At 40.6% G+C, this 18,205-nt stretch overlaps 1 protein-coding gene across 1 annotated transcript in view; it reads left to right on the top strand.

Annotated features, from left to right (window-relative positions):
- Positions 1–7,346, top strand: part of SLC35D1 (solute carrier family 35 member D1) — a 43,619-nt gene extending 36,273 nt beyond the window's left edge. Inside the window, exons 10-12 of the mRNA XM_029617993.1 lie at positions 786–864; positions 3,792–3,874; positions 5,645–7,346. Of these exons, the coding sequence (XP_029473853.1) occupies positions 786–864; positions 3,792–3,874; positions 5,645–5,753 (271 nt within the window). The 3' untranslated portion in view covers positions 5,754–7,346. The remainder of the gene's footprint in view (positions 1–785; positions 865–3,791; positions 3,875–5,644) is intronic.
- The last annotated feature ends 10,859 nt before the right edge of the window (positions 7,347–18,205 follow it).

Genomic DNA, 18,205 nt, shown 5'->3' on the forward strand with positions numbered 1-18,205 from the left:
CATAGGTATCAGCGCAAATTGCAATAAACTACCTATTACCATAAAACACCCCCTTTTCCTATCACATGCGATATTTAGTGCTTTTTGATAAATCCAGGCCTATGTTTCTATGCATTTCATAACTTAAAAAATGCATGACATTTGACATGGAAATGCTGAGGCAAAACACAAAGGGGTTCGATAGGGACATTGGTCTCCTCTCCCATTAGCAGAAATAGTCCTCTTATGGCTGTAAAGTTTGCTGTTTGTCTCCCTTAGCTTTCTCTGCAAATGCTCAACTCATACTCTTGTCCCAAACTTTAATTTACAGCTTTGAAAATGAATGCAGTCTCATCCCTAGCTCATTCTGTACTGATTTGATGAGGGGAGTGCAGCTCTCCAAATCCAATCACCAATGTATTAAATTAGTTCAATAAAACTAACAGCTTATAATTTTATTGACCTTTATTCCAATAGGTTGATGTGACTTTTTTCCCCTTTATTTTACCCCAAAAAAATCAGCCAGCCAGAAGCAGAGATGTAAATTTTGACTTTGTAACGTTTAAATTAAGCATGAATACCTGAAAGCCGGAATATGGATTGCGCTATTTGTTTTTTAAAGGACATAACTGGAGCCAGTATTCAGCCCTGATGATGCAGCTTGGCCAGAGAGTGCTAGTGCTGTCATAAAGTGTGACTAAAATACGCGCAAACGCTTGCAACTTTTACCTAACCTCAAATGTAAGATTGTCTTGAACAATTTAAAAAGAATGTTAGAGATGAATTGTTGTTTGCTTATTTTTCAGGTTTATTCTTATGTATTCCACAGTCCTTTGCACTCAGTATAATTCTGCTCTAACCACCACAATAGTTGGCTGCATTAAAGTAAGTTGGATACACACTTATGCTCTAAAGCTTGAGTTTCTGTTTTTTAAATTGTATTTATTTGCATTTGTGTTTCACCGTTCAAAAAAAAAAAACCCACCTCATAGCGAATTACAAAACAATACAATGTAGTAGGGAAGAATAAAATCATCAGCACAATACATAGCAAATAATTCAACATAATTCATACTAGTGTGCATTTTATCTTATCAACCAGAAATATATATAATGTATGGGTATATAATACGTAACAGTAAATTACAGTTAAAATCTCCTCCCAATTAAAATCCTGAGGTCAGTTAGACAAACTATATTTGACTGAACTACAAACATAGCTCAACATTGACAATGTAAATTCTAACATGAATAACAATGAAATCAACAAAACACATATGAGAGAAAAACCCAGATACAGTGCTACAACTAAGCCACATTGAACATCAACAAGCATGTAAAGATTATACCATAAAATCAACAAAATAAAAAATACAGATGTAATAGACAACAACAAAAATAAACAAATATGATACAAATGCAAATAGATCAAATGCCACAAGTTAATCCTAATTTGTGAATTCATTGAAACCTACAGTACCTAAATTTAGCAGCTAAGCAAATTTAAAAAAGTAAAGAAATGACCCGGATAAAAAGCATAACTTAAGATGACACTCCAACTGCAGGATATCAAGGAAACAAATTTCCTCAGAATAATATATCATAGCAGCCAGCTCTATGGATACTTGAGCACCCCCAATATTGAATAAACTTCACTGTGTCCATTGTGTGTTGAGTTTAGCACCTGGTGCAGCATATGAAAAAGCACATTTCCTGCTTACTTCTATAGTTTTACCTCCCTTGAGTGAAAGCAAATCTAACTGAGCTGCCTGTGCTGATCATAACAGTTGCTGCAATTTGTCTTTCAGCTATAGGAGCCTAGAACATGATGGGCTTTAAACACAGTTCACCTTAAACTGAACCCAAAACTTAATAGGAAGCCAGTGAAGTCCTGTAAGATCTGGAAAGATGATATTTCGTTTTGATGTTCCTGTCACAAGGCATGCTGCCATGTTTCAAAGAAGCATAATTTATAAATTACCTCTTTTAGGTAAACACCACTGCAGTAATCTAGGCCGGATGCAATACATGTGCAAGTAATTGTGGTGGGCATTTCTTGGTTAAAAATAGGTGAATTTGCTTTAGAAGCCTCGGTTGTACTGAGCTAACTTGTGGTTCTATACATAGTTTAGAATCCAATATAACCCTTAGACAATAAACACTTTTTTAGTAAGGGGTAAATCCCAGCAATTCATGCTAAACTTCTCCAACTGCCTTATGCATAAAACCTCTGATTTGTCTGGAATAAATTTTAAACAAATGGGAGTACAACCTCTGAATATACGGTTATACTATTTTCTTACATTTTACCCTTTTCTTCCCAGTAGACATTTCATCTTTGACATCTCCTTTCACCAACCCCCATCCCACCCCACCCCACCCATCCTGAGGTAGCGTGCCCAGGTAACTCAAGAAAGACTTGCTGGTATGAGGTCTGGTGGAGCTTATTCTCCGATGTGTATCTTCAGTGCTACTTTTTGACCAGGAGGGGCTGTTGCCACCTTCACTTCCATCAGGCCTAAATGTGGCGAGCCCTGACCAGCCCCAATGGAGAAGGGATATGAACATAGATCCCTCCCACCCCCATATTGTAGCCTGAACGATGAGATAACAAGTTTTTGTACTTAAGCAAACCTAGTGTGCTATATAAAAGATTAGCTTGAAATGTGTTTTGATTTTTAAGGAATGTTGTCCAAGTTGACGGCAGAGGATGAAAGCAAGGATATCATACATGTGTTGGGCAGGGTTAAACGGGCGTATTCAGACAGCCAACTAATCATACTAGGCAGATGTTTGATGCTGTAATCCATGGGCATTTTTCTTCTGTGGTATTGAAATTAGCTATTCTTACTTTTGCCTTAATCTGCTAATATCTTTTATTGATTTTTGCTATCAGTGTCATGGCTTCCAATATAGCAGTACTTATCCTTTCAGCTGGCCTTTAGGCATTCCCTGTGTTTGTTTTTCTGTTTCATACTAGCATATTATACATTTGATGGGCTTGAGGTCTGATAGGTACTTAAAAGCCAGGGAGTCTTCCTGTTGGCTTGGCAGAATGTCTTGCTGTGCTCCTGTCTGTGCTGAGGCCCGGTACCCTTACAGACACCTTGGATCTCTCACTCCCTGGCTGATGGTGGAGCCTTTGTTTCTGGGGATATCTGGGGCTCTGTGGAAGAGCAGATTCTGATAAAACTGGACCCATCCTAAACAACTGAAGCAGCTGGGAAATCCAGAAGAGCCTCGTAAAGCCAGGCACCGTCCATTCATTGAAGGGCATTTTTCACATTTAGCATTTAAACCTTAGCTGATTGAGAGCTGGGAAAGATGAAGAGCATTCCTCCAGCACCAAAATGTAACGCTATGTTATTTCCCCATCTGTTTGCTGGGGAAGGAGCCCCCTCTGATCCCTCACCAGCAATGCTCCTAGGGAGGGAACAGGAGTTGTCTCTGAAGCATTCACTTTTGCTACCTTCCTCAGCTTGAGCACTGAAGGGACATTACGAAGAATTTTGATGAAATATCCAGAGAGATTAAAAAATATATATCTAGATCTCTACATCTAAATCTGCCCTTATTCTCTAGTTGGAGATCACTAGATAATGTGCAAAGTAAATGAAATGTACAATTTAAGCCAACTATTATTTAGTCCTTGCAGAGACACACGTGGATCTTGAGTTTCAGGTTGCACCCTGTTCTTGCATTGTTTTGTCTATGTATGATCATTATTTTGTTTAGTTTTTAGTTTATAGACTATTTGTTGGGAAATGTATGCAAGTTTAGTTTTGTGCATATATATTTTTTTTCCCTTTCAGAATATATTAATCACATATATTGGAATGTTTTTCGGCGGAGATTATATTTTCTCCTGGGCAAATTTCCTTGGGTTAAATATTAGGTAAGTGCCTTTTCTTTTCCTACAGTTAATTAGAAAGAGAATCAGGTGGTCCCCGCCCGGTTAGATTCCTGGATGGGGGCTTCTGAGCCCTGGGTTGGTTGGAGTTGGGACCGACGATGCTGTGGAGGGTGCCATTCCCGGCCCCTGGGGGGAGGGAGCCGCGGTTAACATTAAGAGTGACACCTGGTGGATAGATTTAGAGCCCATGATGTAGGTTTCCAGAAGGAGGTCTGGTGCATGGCTCTTTGCCGTAGCTGCAATGACCAGACTAGAAGTAGTGGGAGACAGATCTTATCGATTTAAAAGAGATAAATTCCCCAGGTCGTTGTGATTGAAGGCCTGTGGCACCTGAATGCCAGCCCTGGTTCCAACTGAGCTGGATGAGATAGGAGTGGCTACTGAGCCGAAAATAAATTTAAAAAATAAGCTTTGGTTTAGATTTACAATGTGCTGATGCCTTTTGTGCTCCCAGCAGAAGCAGAAAAAGTAGATTCTAATGTAAAACAAACAACTGAATAATGCCTATGTTTTAATTTTAATATCTAATTAAAAAAATTGTTTCCAGCAGCCCTTTAGTGGTGTGAGAGCTTTCTGAAATTCACAGCTGAAGAAATGTGGCGAATTTCAGAAAGCTCTGAAAGTAGAGAAGCAATGTTCACAAGGTGGCGAGCAGTGCCAGAGGGATGCCGGGCTGCATGGAGAGAGGCATAATTGGCAAGAAACATTTAGTAATGCCCCTTTAGGTGAGGCCTCACCTGGAGTTCTGGGCTGAGTTCTGGAGCCCATATCTCAAAGGATAGAGAGAGGTTAGAAGCGGTCCAGACAAGGGCGACCAGGATGGTGCAGGGTCTGCACCGAAAGCCACTCGAGATGAGACTGAAGGATCTAACTATGTATGGACCCTAGAGGAGAGGGGATGTGATACAGATTCTTAAAGACCTGAAATGTATTAATAATGGTACAAGAATGAAACTTTTCCAAAGGAAAGGAAGCTATAGAGCTAGGAGTCTTGCAGTGAACAACGTCAGGAAATATCTCTTCACAGAAAGGCTGGTGGATGCCTTTAATGTCCTCCCAGAAGAGGTGGTGAAGACATGATCAGTAATTGAACTTAGAAGGGAGTGGGATAGGCACAGATGTTCTCTGCATGGGGATAACCTGCACGGAGTGGCAGTCACAGCCAGCCAGTAGTGCATTCAGGGGAGCCGTCTGGGCTTATCAAGAAGTTAATGTGTGGTTTAGGTATTTTTTTAGATCAGTGAAGTTTGACCCATGTTGGAGGTAAAATCAACTCTTGTGCTGCTATGGCTGGGGCAGATCCCTTGTGCAACGCAAGAAAGAATAAATTTAAAGTTGGGGAGGGGAGAGGTGGGCCTGGCCATCACCTGCTTTCACAGCTTGCATGGGGCCTCCTTACCCTATTTAGGATGACCTGAACGCAGCGGCAGCTACCACCCCAAACACCTTGCTGGGCAGACTGGTCTTTATCTGCCAACATTTATTGTGTCACTATAAAAACAGGAGGGGGCTGCATCATCTTGGGATAGTCAGAGAAGAGAGCTGCTGAAAGGTCACCTTATCTGGGCGCTCAGCTTTTTATCGGCCTGCAGGCTCGCCTGGAGGAATTCTTACTGAAAAAAAAATCTTTTTGAAAGGCACCATTTTCTTAATTTTAAAGATGTATGTGTGGTATTGAGGAGAATAAAAAGAAAAATAGCAGTCTGTTTTTTATTTATGCATTTTGTTTTCACAAAAATTGTGTTTCGGTAGCATCGCCGGCAGTTTGGTGTACTCCTACATCACTTTCACGGAGGAGCAGCTAAGCAAGCAGCCGGAATCTAGCAACAAGATGGACATAGAAGGAAAAAGCTCTGTATGACCGGGGCTGGTGTGGAGAAAGCAGTGGCTGCTGCTCTCTGTAGTCTGATCGCTGGCAGTATACCGTAGAAATAATCTAACATTTATTTCAATGTGGCTTTATAAGAAGAAGAGAGTTGTCACTTTGCACAATCTGAGAACCGATGCCTTTTAAAACAAAAAAAAAAAAATAGTTTTTAAAAAAAAATAATTTGAAAGCGATTATGTAGCAGGCAGCAGTGGAGAAGGCAAAAGTTTTAGGTCATTTTATAACAGACTGCAAGAGATGTGTGTTTAATAATTTGCACTCTGATCCTAGCGGAGGGACACTGCATCTCTGGGTGAAGGTTTCATGTCATGGAGTTGTATGAATCCTGCAAATGATGGTGTATCATGTGAAATGTTGATTTTATGAGCCAACAAAGCAAGATCTATGTGCATCTCTTCCAATGAACTCTTCAAAGCCAAAAGGACACTTTGGTTGGAGTCTGCTTCCTTTGCAAGAAGAAAGGGAAGTTGGAAGAGATTTCTGACTGATGGACATTGCCAGGTGGCACAGATAAATTGAAGATCCTCTGCCTGGAGTCTGAACCGAAGAAGGTTTGGGGATCGAATCTAGGATCTCGTTAAACAGTCTAGAGGTGCGAAGGGACGTTTATGGGGAGGGAATAGACCGAGCTTCACAGAACATCAGCTGCAGGTAATGGCGCACAGTAGGAGCGTTGTCCGCCAGTAGGTGACTCTGGCTTTTGTAAGAGGGGGGGAAAAAAAATTCCTGCTGTGGCAATTTAAAAAAAAAAAAGAAAAATGAACTCTGCAGTCAGTCGCAGGCTTGGTATCCCTGAAAAATCATTCCAACAAAACCCTGCTGTCCTGCGAGATCATTGGGAGAAGCAGCACTAACCTGGAGTTCCATTGTGCCGTCGAGATTTGTCAACACCAAGAAGTGGAAGTTCTGTATGGTTGGTGCTGGTTAAATTCATCGTTTCTTTAAGCAGCGGTCTCATCATTGAATACTTTTAATCATTTTTTAAAACTTTTTCCCTGTACAGAAAGTATAAACAACTTTTTTTTTTTTTTTATAAACAATTCCTGAGTATGCAGGCTGTTATCCGATGTTTGACATATTACAGATCACCTGTGAGCTTCAGTATAAAGTCATGAAATGTGAATAGAGATGCCCTAGAGAACAGATTTCTCTTTTGTGCCCCATGCTGCAGAAGAAATGTATTACTTTTTGTAAAAGATGGCTATCTGGTTCAATAATGAACACTTCACGTATTTCATTAATATTCTATGATTTTTATATGCAAAAATCTAATCTCTGCCCTGTTGAAATGCACTTTTGCATTTAATTTATGTCTGAATGTTTAAATATTCTTTACATTATGGTCTGTTTGGTCAAAGTGTTAATCATGAGTGAGAACGCACAAAATGGGCAGAACCGTTCAGATAGCAGAATTTTAATGTTGTATGATACCATGTGTGGTATTTTTCAATAGCTTTGTAATAATAAAATCATTCATATAATTTTTTTTATGGAGATAAGATTAATTCTTTGCCACCTGTTCAGTTTTGTTCAGAATAAAATTCTATTTTGCAGACTGAAGAGAGATATTTGGCCATTAGTCCCTTCTGGCTTTTTGTTTGTTTTTTTTAACATATATAACATATTTTCATATGTTTTTTTAACATATATAACATATTTCATATTTTTTTTTTAACATATATAACATATTTTCCCCCCTGGTGTATGTGCGTTTAGCAGGAAACATTTTTTGCATCTTTGTTCAGTAGTACTCTTTCTCCACTTGCTCTTAAACCAGAGCTGGAGGCACACCTAACTAATCTGGTTTTATGAATCGCTATAGGGAATATGCGTAAGAGAAATTTGCATACATTGGGTCTTGATTGTATGCAAATTTCTCATTATGATCTCCTGGTTAGGTGTGCCTCCAGTACTTGGTCGGGAACCATTAATGCATGCAAGGCTTCCTAAAACTGTCTTAGTGACCCCCACAGCCTGTTGGGCTCTCACTGGGTTCCTAATGAATATGCATGGGATAAATCAGCATACATTGGAGTACCAGGATCTGAAAATTTCTGTTACATATTCATTGTAGATATAGCAAAAACCTAATGGGCTGTTGGTTCACCTGGACAGGTTTGGGAAGCACTGGTGTGGCGATGCCTCCTGAGAGTTCACCATCCTCTCAGCAGCTTACTTAAGATGTTTCTAATGAAAGTGAGTTGAATTTTGCATTGTGATCCTTGCAGCCCTCTAAGGTAGAGAAACTCCATCTTGCTTAGTTCCAAGCTTGATCTTGTATTGGATATTAATAAATCCAGGAAAACTGTGATAAAGTTCCTGGATCATACTTTGGAAAATTCCCAGATAGAAGTCCATGTTTTTCAGTTATAGTCCTCTCAACGCAAAATTCACCCCATAACTGAAGTTGTCTTTTAATTGTCTGCTGATAGTGGTGGAGGAGTGACCTAATGGTTCGAGCAGCGGATTGTAGGAAACCAGCGTTCAGATCATGCTGACACTCCTTGTGACTTTGGGTAAGTCACTTTGCCCTCCATAGCTTCAGGGACAGACTATGGTGCTTTATAACTTGTGTGTGTGTGTGTGGTCCAAGCAGATTATAAAATACACATATATTTATCCCCCAACATACGCGTGTACATATCAGAGTGCAATAAAAGCATTTACTTTTTCTAACTTTTTAAAACACATACGTATATTTTATGTGGGTAAAAATATAACTATGTAAAACCCTGATTTATACGTGAAAGCAGGTATAGTGTAAAATAGGCGCATGCCCTTGAAATCACCGGTTTGCCGATACCACCCCCAGTTCACTCAGTCCCCCTCCCCCACCCTACAATACTCAAATCTGGTATCAATTGTACTAGATTATTAGGGGTAAGCGTAATGTAATCACATAACTCTCTTATAAAATAGCCATTTGTGTGCGTACCTCTAGGCCCTGCCCAGGAATGCTGCTAGACTGCCCCTTTTTCAGAACCAAAAATGTGTGCGTCCTTGTGAGGTTTATAAAATAGCATCGTATGTACTCATTTTAAGTGCATAGCTCCTTTGAAAATTACCTCCTTGCGGGCCGATACAGTAAAGTTTGCGGGAGAGCGCACCGGCCACTCGCCGGTGTGTGAGATTCAGTATTTAAATTAGGTCTGGCGGTAGATCCGGGTAAAAGGAGGCGCTAGAGACACTAGCGCGTCCCTAGTGCCTCCTTTTTGACAGGAACGGCGGCTGTCAGCGGGTTTGACAGCCGACGCTCAATTTTGCCGGTGTCGGTTCTCGAGCCCACTGACAGCCATGGGCTCGGAAACCGGACGCTGGCAAAATTGAGCGTCCGGTTTTCGGCCCAACAGCCATGGGCCAAATTCAATTTTTTTTTTTTTTTTTTTTACTTTTCTTACTATTCGGGACCTCCGACTTAATATCGCTATGATATTAAGTTGGAGGGTGCACAGAAAAGCAGTTTTTACTGCTTTTCTGTGCACTTTCCCGGTGCCGGAAGAAAGGTCGGCGCTAATTTCTGAAAGTTAAAATGTGTGGCTTGGCTACACATTTTACTTTCTGTATCCCGCGCGCATACCTAATAGGGCCATCAACATGCATTTGCATGTTAAGGGCGCTATTAGGTGCCGCGGGTTGGATGTGCGTTTTCCTCCCCTTACTGAATAAGGGGTAAGGGAAAACGCGCGTCCAATAGCAGGCTGACAGTGTGCTCCGTTGGAGCGCACTGTACTGTATCGGCCCGTTAGATTGTAAACCCTCTGTGGCCAGAGAAATGCCCGCCGTACCTGAATCTAATCCACTTTGGAATGGATGACCAGTCAGGGAAGGTGGAATATAAATTCAGCCCAGGGAACCGTTTAGCTGACCTGTGTGTTATGCTCAGTATCTGTAATTATGAAACAGAATAGTCCTGTGGCAAGTTTGTAATCTTAAAAAAAAAAACAAAACCCCAAGAAACCTGGATAGGCAATCCAAGAAAGCTTGGAAGTGCGTAACTGTTCTTGTCAAATAATGCTGCTCTTGCCTTGTTGTAGACCCCAGGCCACCTGTAATGTTGAAACATTTTCAGTTCCAGTTGTGTATTTCAAAGCTGAGGTACTAAACTGCAGAGGTTTTTGCTGAAATGCCAGCATTTCCGGCTTTTGCACGGTTTTTTTGCACGTAGGGCCTGTTTTACGAGAACCTTCACAAAATAGCTCTTCACACTTAGTAAACATAGGGCTGTAGTTTGCTAAGTACATACAGCTCGATACAGTAAAGTGCGGCCGCGGTTACCCTGCTCCTAACCGGCTTTCTACTCACTTTTCGGCCGCGTTAGTCCAACCCGTGATACACTATCCCCTTTGACCCATTCTTACCGCCTCTTTAAATCCCCGGGTAACCCCTTCCGCACGCGGCATGTATATCAGATGTAAATGATCGAATTAGCTACTCCCTCCCATACAGTAACTTTTTGTATGCCAGGGCCCGGCTCGCTAACTTCCTTAAATTACATCGATCAATTGCAGTGCTGATAAGAAGGGAGAGGCAGGGATCCCCCAGAAAATTAAAGGGAGGGGGGAGAAGGATGGATATACTACCCCCCTCCCCCCTCCCCCCACTCTTTAATCTCATGAATCAGCCCTCTCTCCCACTTCCCTCTCCCAGTGCGCGAAACAGTTTTGTCCTCAGAAAAGGAAAGAAAAAAATGCCTCCCCCTCTCAGGCAATCAGTGGTTGATCACTGGAAAAAAAAAATTCATTCCCTCTTCCATGCAATCAGCCATTAGTTGGGCCATGTTAAGAAAAACAAAACAAAAATATCCTTCTCTTCCCCTTCCCTCCCCCCTCCAGTGAGCTCCTATCTGGTCCTATAAAAATAAAGGACAAGAAATCTCTTCCTCACTCACTCCCACCTACCAGCCAGCAATGTTACGCGGTCGACCCTAGTGTGAGACTGACAAACCATCTGCTTTGCTTTCAGGTCCTCTCCTGGCTTCTGTACAAGGGGTGGGACCTGATACCTCATTTGCATTCTGCTGCTCCACTCTGAGATGGAGCCTTAACTGGGGAAAAAATGAAGGTCCTCTGGTGATGGCTGCTTAAGCAAAGTGAGACAGAGTGCAGTGTGGCATATGCATGACTCTCAAACCTGTGACCTTCTCTAACGTTCTGTGGCAATCGTCCATTTTAACGAATGGGACTGTTCTGTTGTGCGATTTATTCTATAGCTGGATTGAGTCCTACAGCCTTCCTGGAAATGGTTTATCGGTAAGGACGCTGCCATTGCCATATCTTTTGCAAGGAATAGGATATTTGAAGCAGGTCTGAAGTTGGCATACGTATTAAAATCAAGGCATGATTTTATAAGAACATAAGAAATGCCATTCTGGATCAAACCAACGTCCATCAAGCCTAGCATTCTGTCTTTGTGAGTGGCCAAGTCAAAAAACTTGGTTGCTAAAAGCCAGCAGACAGACTTCAAAGCAGCTCCACCAAATGTTGGAGTTTAAAATCCAGGGTCATCTGGTACAATCCCAACAAGGACCCTGTTTTACTGAGAAGGCTCCCTCAGGGGAGACCCTTGTAGCAAACAAATCGAACCCTATATTTGGTTGAGGTGTTTTCAAGGCCCCAGAAGAGAAAACCAATTGTACTTAAAAATATCAACTGAAACACAGCAGGAGCAAAAATCCGGTGCAGATGGCGTGATTCAAACTCTGCTTGGATTGTCGGACGGCTTTAAATTCGGAACACCTTACTGAAACAAGAGCTGTATTGCTTTCAAGGAGCAAGATGCTCCCACTGCCCCAATGGAACAGGTGTCATTGAAACCAAAAGTGACCTGCCAGGCTCGGTAGAAAGTGAAAAGAAGTAATGTGCAGGAACAAACCAGTAATTTCTGAAATAGGGCTCTCTTTGACACTAACATCACAGTGTCTGTACTGCACAGAGCCACTGAAGTCTGCTCCAAATACAGTTCCAGCAAAGAGACTTGAAAAGGTTTCCAACATGCTAAGAAGACGGTGGAAAGTCACATGATTATGCTGCATTTAGCAAGATGCTAATTAACAACACTGAAGACGAGACACTGAATTGACAAAGCGACATAAAAAGAATCAACAATAAGAGATTGAGTCCTCTTCATTAAATACAGTCCATGGTATCAACGCAAGAATAGTTATGAACAATATTTTCCCCTGAGGAAGCCTGGACGGTAAAACAGAGGCCTTTGTAGGGACAGAGAGAATACAGTATATGGCAGAGAAAGAACAGAAACATCATTGGAACAACAGTCCTGTGAAACAATTACAAAGTATCCTTTCTTGTGGACTGAGATTCAACTGTATTCCATTTTTAAGGAAGGTATCAATTCACAAAGTATCCTTGTTGAAGTCTAGCTCTAGTGCAAGTGTATCATTGTTTCATTACAAGCACTTTGTATATATTTTGACAATGTTTTATGTTGAAATCTATACATGTTATAAATGCATAACAATACAGAGAAATGAGAAGTGGTGTGAATGAGGAACGATTGACTTGAGCAATTGATAAATATGTATGTGTTATTGTGCCAATTTTATTTTTTTAATTGCCATTGTGCAATAAAACTTGCAACATTAATGATTTTTCAAATCATTAGTGGTGTTTCTCAATTTTAAGGTTCTCTGACAGATATACATTTTAGAGCCAGCCTAGCTGTCAGGACTGTCCTACGAGAGAGAGAGAGAGAGAGAGAGAGAGAGAGGAAACTCACCCAAAGATGAGATTTGTGCAATGTTCTCTCAACCTAGACTGATGTTACCAGGTAGAGAGGCCATCAAGCTAGGTTGAGAGAACATTGCCCAAATCTCATCTTTGGGTGAGTTTCCTCACTCCGAAGGTCATCAAATCTTCACAAGAGAGCACTGTTCTGTCCGTACATCTCACTTTGAATGTTAAAGTGGCCCCTAACCCCCTACACTAATACCTAAACCTCACCTTGAGTTACTAGGTGGGCCTCCCATCGAGATATAAATACCTAGCTAGTGTGAGGGCATTATGGCTAGGCTCTTGCTCTCTCTCTCTCCCCCCCCCCCCCCCTTCTTGTTAAAGCTGTGCAATACGGCTTCACAAAACTGTGAGCCCAGCCCCAATATCCTCCCCTTTTTCTCATTTACATCGCACCAAATGTTATGGTGCCATTAAAGGCATTTTTTGCATGTGAAAACGCCATATAGCACTTTGATAAATGACCCCCTAAGTTTGTATCTGAGGCAATGGAGGGTAAAGTGACTTGCCCAAGGTCACATTTAAAGCCTAGATCCAATATACTATATATATATATATATATATATATATATATATATATATATATATATATATATATGCATCAAAACAAAAAAAAAAAGACCTACCTCCTATATTCTGAGTGACTACTGATGAACTTTATTAAAGAACAGTTTGACTATTTATACAGTTTCTCAGAAGTACAAAAACTTTATTACAATATTTTTCATGTATCAAACCATTTTTTATAAATTCAAATTCACCTAAATATCATTCCATTCACTCCACCATTCATGCCATCTATAACCATAGTTTTTAACTATTAGTGAGAAAACAAATGCTGGGACCATTGATTATGATGGTGTGATAACCAGTGCAAGTGGCAAGCAACAAGTCAACACTTAACTACAATTGTTTGTAGGCTTGAATTAAAATGGACAATGCCTCTTCAAAATGATCATAATGTCCTCATGAGTAAGCCTGGTTTCTCAACGGCTGCCGTAAGAAATCACAGATAAAGCCCTGGACCGGTTCTTCACTGGCTATTTCTCAATGTAGTGACATCACACGGCAGCCGTTGAGAAACCAGGCTTATTTATGATTACATAACATGTAACCAGGTTAACATCAGATCAACCAATACATTAAAATACTAACTTCAGCAACACATTTGCCATCTGAGGTTTTCAATCTAATATTTGAACTAGAAAATAAGACTCTCAAACCCTCTTCCCAAAGGCCAAGCCTCTATTTTGTTTCCCCAACAAGAAAAGTCAGGAGCAGCTTGTGCTGTTCGGCTGGGATCTGCCATGTCTAGTCCTATTATGAATAAAACTGACGACTTGGCTTGGTTCTTCTGGAATCCGAACACACCCTTTGAAAACTCTGAATTTCACTTTTCTGCAGAGATAAATTATATATTACGTGGGACATGGGAAGGGGAGGTCATCAAATATCAACACTTAAAAGGGACTTTGTGCCATAATTAACACATCCCAGCACCGAAGATGAATTTATAACGAACGTGGGGCCTTGACTTTGTCTTCGTACAGACCAAACTTAAAGGTGGGAAATGATGAGAACACATGAACAACGGAGCAGATAAAAATACAAGAAGCTGCTTTTATTTTTCTCCAGCATCACTGCTGATATTCTGCTATGAACTTTATTTTGATAGCAGTTTCACCCAAGAAGAGGTTTCCATTTCTGGACGATGTATGATGATTCAAAAGTATGAACTGTAACATATTTACATCTATAGCCAGGTAATGCTTTCAGAAAGCTACCTTAGTTCTGACCAACAGGGGGGGGAAATAAACCCTCACCTGATTTGTTGTCTTACTTTCTCCTCTCTTATAGCAGCGCTCTTTAGCTTTATGCTTATCTCTGTCGCTTGCTACTGATCACACGTGCTCCTTTTCCCCCCAACGCCTAGGCTGCCATTCTCCAACCAGAAATCTGAAAATTGTCATTTCTTGAAAAGCTAACACCGGTACACAGGGCAGGTGGAGTACAACAGGACAGAGTTTTACCAAAAGGACACAGCCACCTGTCCCCAGCAGCATTGCTCCCAGTCCGCAGGAGGCTGAGGAAGCAGCTATAGCAAGCACGGCTTACAAAACCGTAGACCATCAGATTATGGTACATCACCTTCAAGAAACTGGAATCAAAAGTTCCTGCTTAAACTGGTTTAAATCCTTTCTAAAAGGAAGATCACAGTAGATGGCAAGAAGTGTTTTCTTACACCAAGAATCTTATTTAACAAACCATTAGTAAAATTAATCTGGGGTCACTAAGTCTATGATGGGAAGAGGCAGTGGATGATATAAATCACTGTCTAACTTCACTTTTCAAGGGATTCAATTTAAGTTTATTGCCTTTCATCCAATTTGAAATGTATTGATTGTGGGTTATGAAACCCTCCCCTGTTGTGAAACTACCCTTAGTTATGTTGGACAGAAGTTATTTGGTTTACAATAATAGTGCATGTATGTAAGGAATCATTATCAACTCACAACTGGATCAATAAATTTCAGCCATGTCAAAAAATGCTTTCTTCCATTTGTGTCATAAGAAATGCCATTCTGGTTCAGACCAAGGTCCAATGATCCCAGCCTGCTGTCTTTGACAGTGACCAGCCCAAGTCACAAATACCTGGCAGAACCCATAACATAGATCTAGTTCTTGATAACACTCAGGGATAACAATAGCCTCCTTCATCTGGCTAATAATGTGATATGGACTTTTCCTTAGAAGGTTAAGAACATAAGAATATGCCATACTGGGTCAGACCAAGGGTCCATTAAGCCCAGCATCCTGTTTCCAACAGTGGCCAATCCAGGCCATAAGAACCTGGCAAGTACCCAAACACTAAGTTGTCCAAACCTCTCTTAACCCTGCTCTGTTAGTCGCCTTGACCACGTCCTCTGGCATCAGATTCCACGACTTGACTGTGCGCCGTGTGAAAAAGTACTTTCTACTATTTCTTTTAAATCTGCTGGTTGTTAATTTCATGGAATGTCCCCTTGTGTTAGTATTTCTTTGCAAATGTAAATAACCATCCTTTATTTGCCTGTCCCACCCCACTCATCATTTGGTCCTGTCTCTTTCCAAGCTGAAGAGCCCTAACCTGTGCAGCCTCTCGTTGTAGCCCAGCTGTTTTCATCCTCTTTATCTCCTTTTTCACCCTCTTCTGCACCTTTTCTAGTTCTGCTATGTATTTTTTTTTTTTAATGGAGGTGACCTGAACTGCAAGATGGGGCTAGAGTTATACATTATATTAGCTCCCCGTATCTGGGTTTTCCTAGTAGAGAGAGGCAGAGATGCCAGCTTGTCCAGAATAACGTAACCTGCGTAATAGCCGATTTCAAACTTAAGGATCCCATTACCTCTATTCTAAAGGAAGTGCACGAACTGGTTTTTTTTTTTTGGTTTTTTTTAATCATGCACAGTTTAAGATTTTAACCCTCACTTTTAGGACGTGGCATGAGTTGGAACCTATTTGAAAGAATCACTGGTTCCCTGTATCCCTAGAGCAGCTCTTAAATCAACTCAAGAAGCCGTTCCTCAAATCCTCTCTCTCTGAGGGAAGTCTGGCTTTCTCTTACATGTGTCTGAAACAATGGAATAACCTCTCCCGAACAGCTTGATAGATGATTACCTACTAAACGTGTGAGGACATGGCTAGTCCTGTATGCCTTCAGATTAGGCCTTCCTTTTTATTTCTGTTTTAGCCTGCCTGGTTTTTAAGCTATGATTTTCAGTGAATATATGACCATTAATGTTAGATAGGATAGTTTTTCACTTTACTTCTGTCCTCATCTCTAGACTCACTGCTACTTATTTTGCATTTTATGTATTTTTTTATGATACATAAGTTTGTTGACTTTATTTATTATGTGGTTTTATGTTTGCCCAGTTATATTGTTGTCTTGATAGATGGGCTTGCTGATCCAGAGTTTGCATTTTATTTTTTAAAAATTGGTAAATCCACCTTGGGCATGATTTTATGGAACAGTGATTATTAATCAAATAAATCATCTTGGGGGCCAGGAGTCCTATGGGCCTGAGCACCACATCTTAAGTACCTAGCAATGCTTCTGCCTCCCATTAAAAAAAAAATATAGGCACACCACCATACAGATCATGCCCAAACTGGAACAAGTGATCTAAAACTATGCCTGAATTGTTAGTAGATTAGAAAACTCACAAATTGCAAACTTCATCTAATATCAAAGCTGTGGGTTTCTTAATTCATTTTTATATGATACTCTATAAAAATGGAACTCTTTGGCAGCACATAATGGTAATTATTATTTTTACCTATACTGATTTTCAACATTGTACCTCCATTTATGATTTAGACACTGTAATGGGGTCTGAAATGAGGTATTTGCCTTGTAGTCTGGATCACACAAATCACACTAGGAAAATAATAACACTGACTATGTCTTCTGTGAAACTAGGTAAAGCTGTATTTTTTTCTGTACAATATATGCACAAAAACCAAACGCTTATGAGAACACTTGCGAACAAATCCCAAACAAAACAGATTATAATACAGTACCGGAGACTCGGCGTCTTTTCTCTTGGTTCAGCTCTGGTCAGCAGTCCTGCCTATCCCACCATGCATCTGATTATTATATGCTTGGCTGGAGCAAGCTCAGAACCAGTTCCTTTGTTCTGAAGGGGGGCCATGGGCTGTGAAGTGGTCCAAGCTACTTCTAGTGAAGGGGGGGGGGGGATGCAAAGGGGGCCTAGGTGACAGCCCAGAAGTTCTGTGTGATGCTCCCAGCATTGTACATGCATAGAAGCAGTGCTCTGTGTGTGTTACCTTTCCAACAAGCTTCGTGCTGACCTTGTACACAGTGATGGAATCTAAATTGTACTCTCTCTCTCTCTGTCTCTAATCTCCTCCTTCTCCATTTCCACCATCTTAACTAACTTATACTAGGCGAGAAAAGGTGGGGGCTGGGAGAGAAGTTAACTGTATTTTCTCGCTCATACGGGACTAAATTCACTCTTTATGCTTCTTTTACTAACTAATACAGACACTAATTTAGTAACATAGTAATATGTTAAATGATGATAGATAAAGACCAATTGGCCTTCCCAGTTGAGATTCTTCCTCTCTAGTTTTCTTCCACTTGATAAAATGATTGGAGTCGAGTGGTATCTTATAGGCTAATTTATTAAAGCTTGAGCTTTCAAGGACAGAGTCCATTTCATCAGATGTCCTCGAAAGCTCATGCTTTAATAAATTAATCTATAAGGTGCCACTCGACGCCTGTGATTTTTGCTACACCAGACTAACACGGCTGCCCCTCTGAAGATTTTTAAGTAGATAAATGCTCCTTAGTCACTCAAACAGAGGCACAGGTCTCTGAAATTGTGGTGTGGCGCTGTAAAATGTGATGCTATTTATTTAAAATTTTTATATTCCACCCAGTCTGGTACAATCATGCTAAACGGATCATAATAATAATAATATTAACAAGTTCCTTAGTCATACCAAACGTTTAAACCCTAAAGGAGCTTCCTCATACTCATGTTTCGAGCAGCTCTTTTGCACCAATATTCTTATATGTAAAGTATACCTAATTTTCCCCTACATATAATTTGGGCATCCACATTGAATAATGCTTGGCCTGTAACGAACAAGGCATGGAGTGGCCACCT

Source organism: Rhinatrema bivittatum, chromosome 10 (assembly GCF_901001135.1).
Source record: "Rhinatrema bivittatum chromosome 10, aRhiBiv1.1, whole genome shotgun sequence".
NCBI lineage: Eukaryota > Metazoa > Chordata > Amphibia > Gymnophiona > Rhinatrematidae > Rhinatrema > Rhinatrema bivittatum.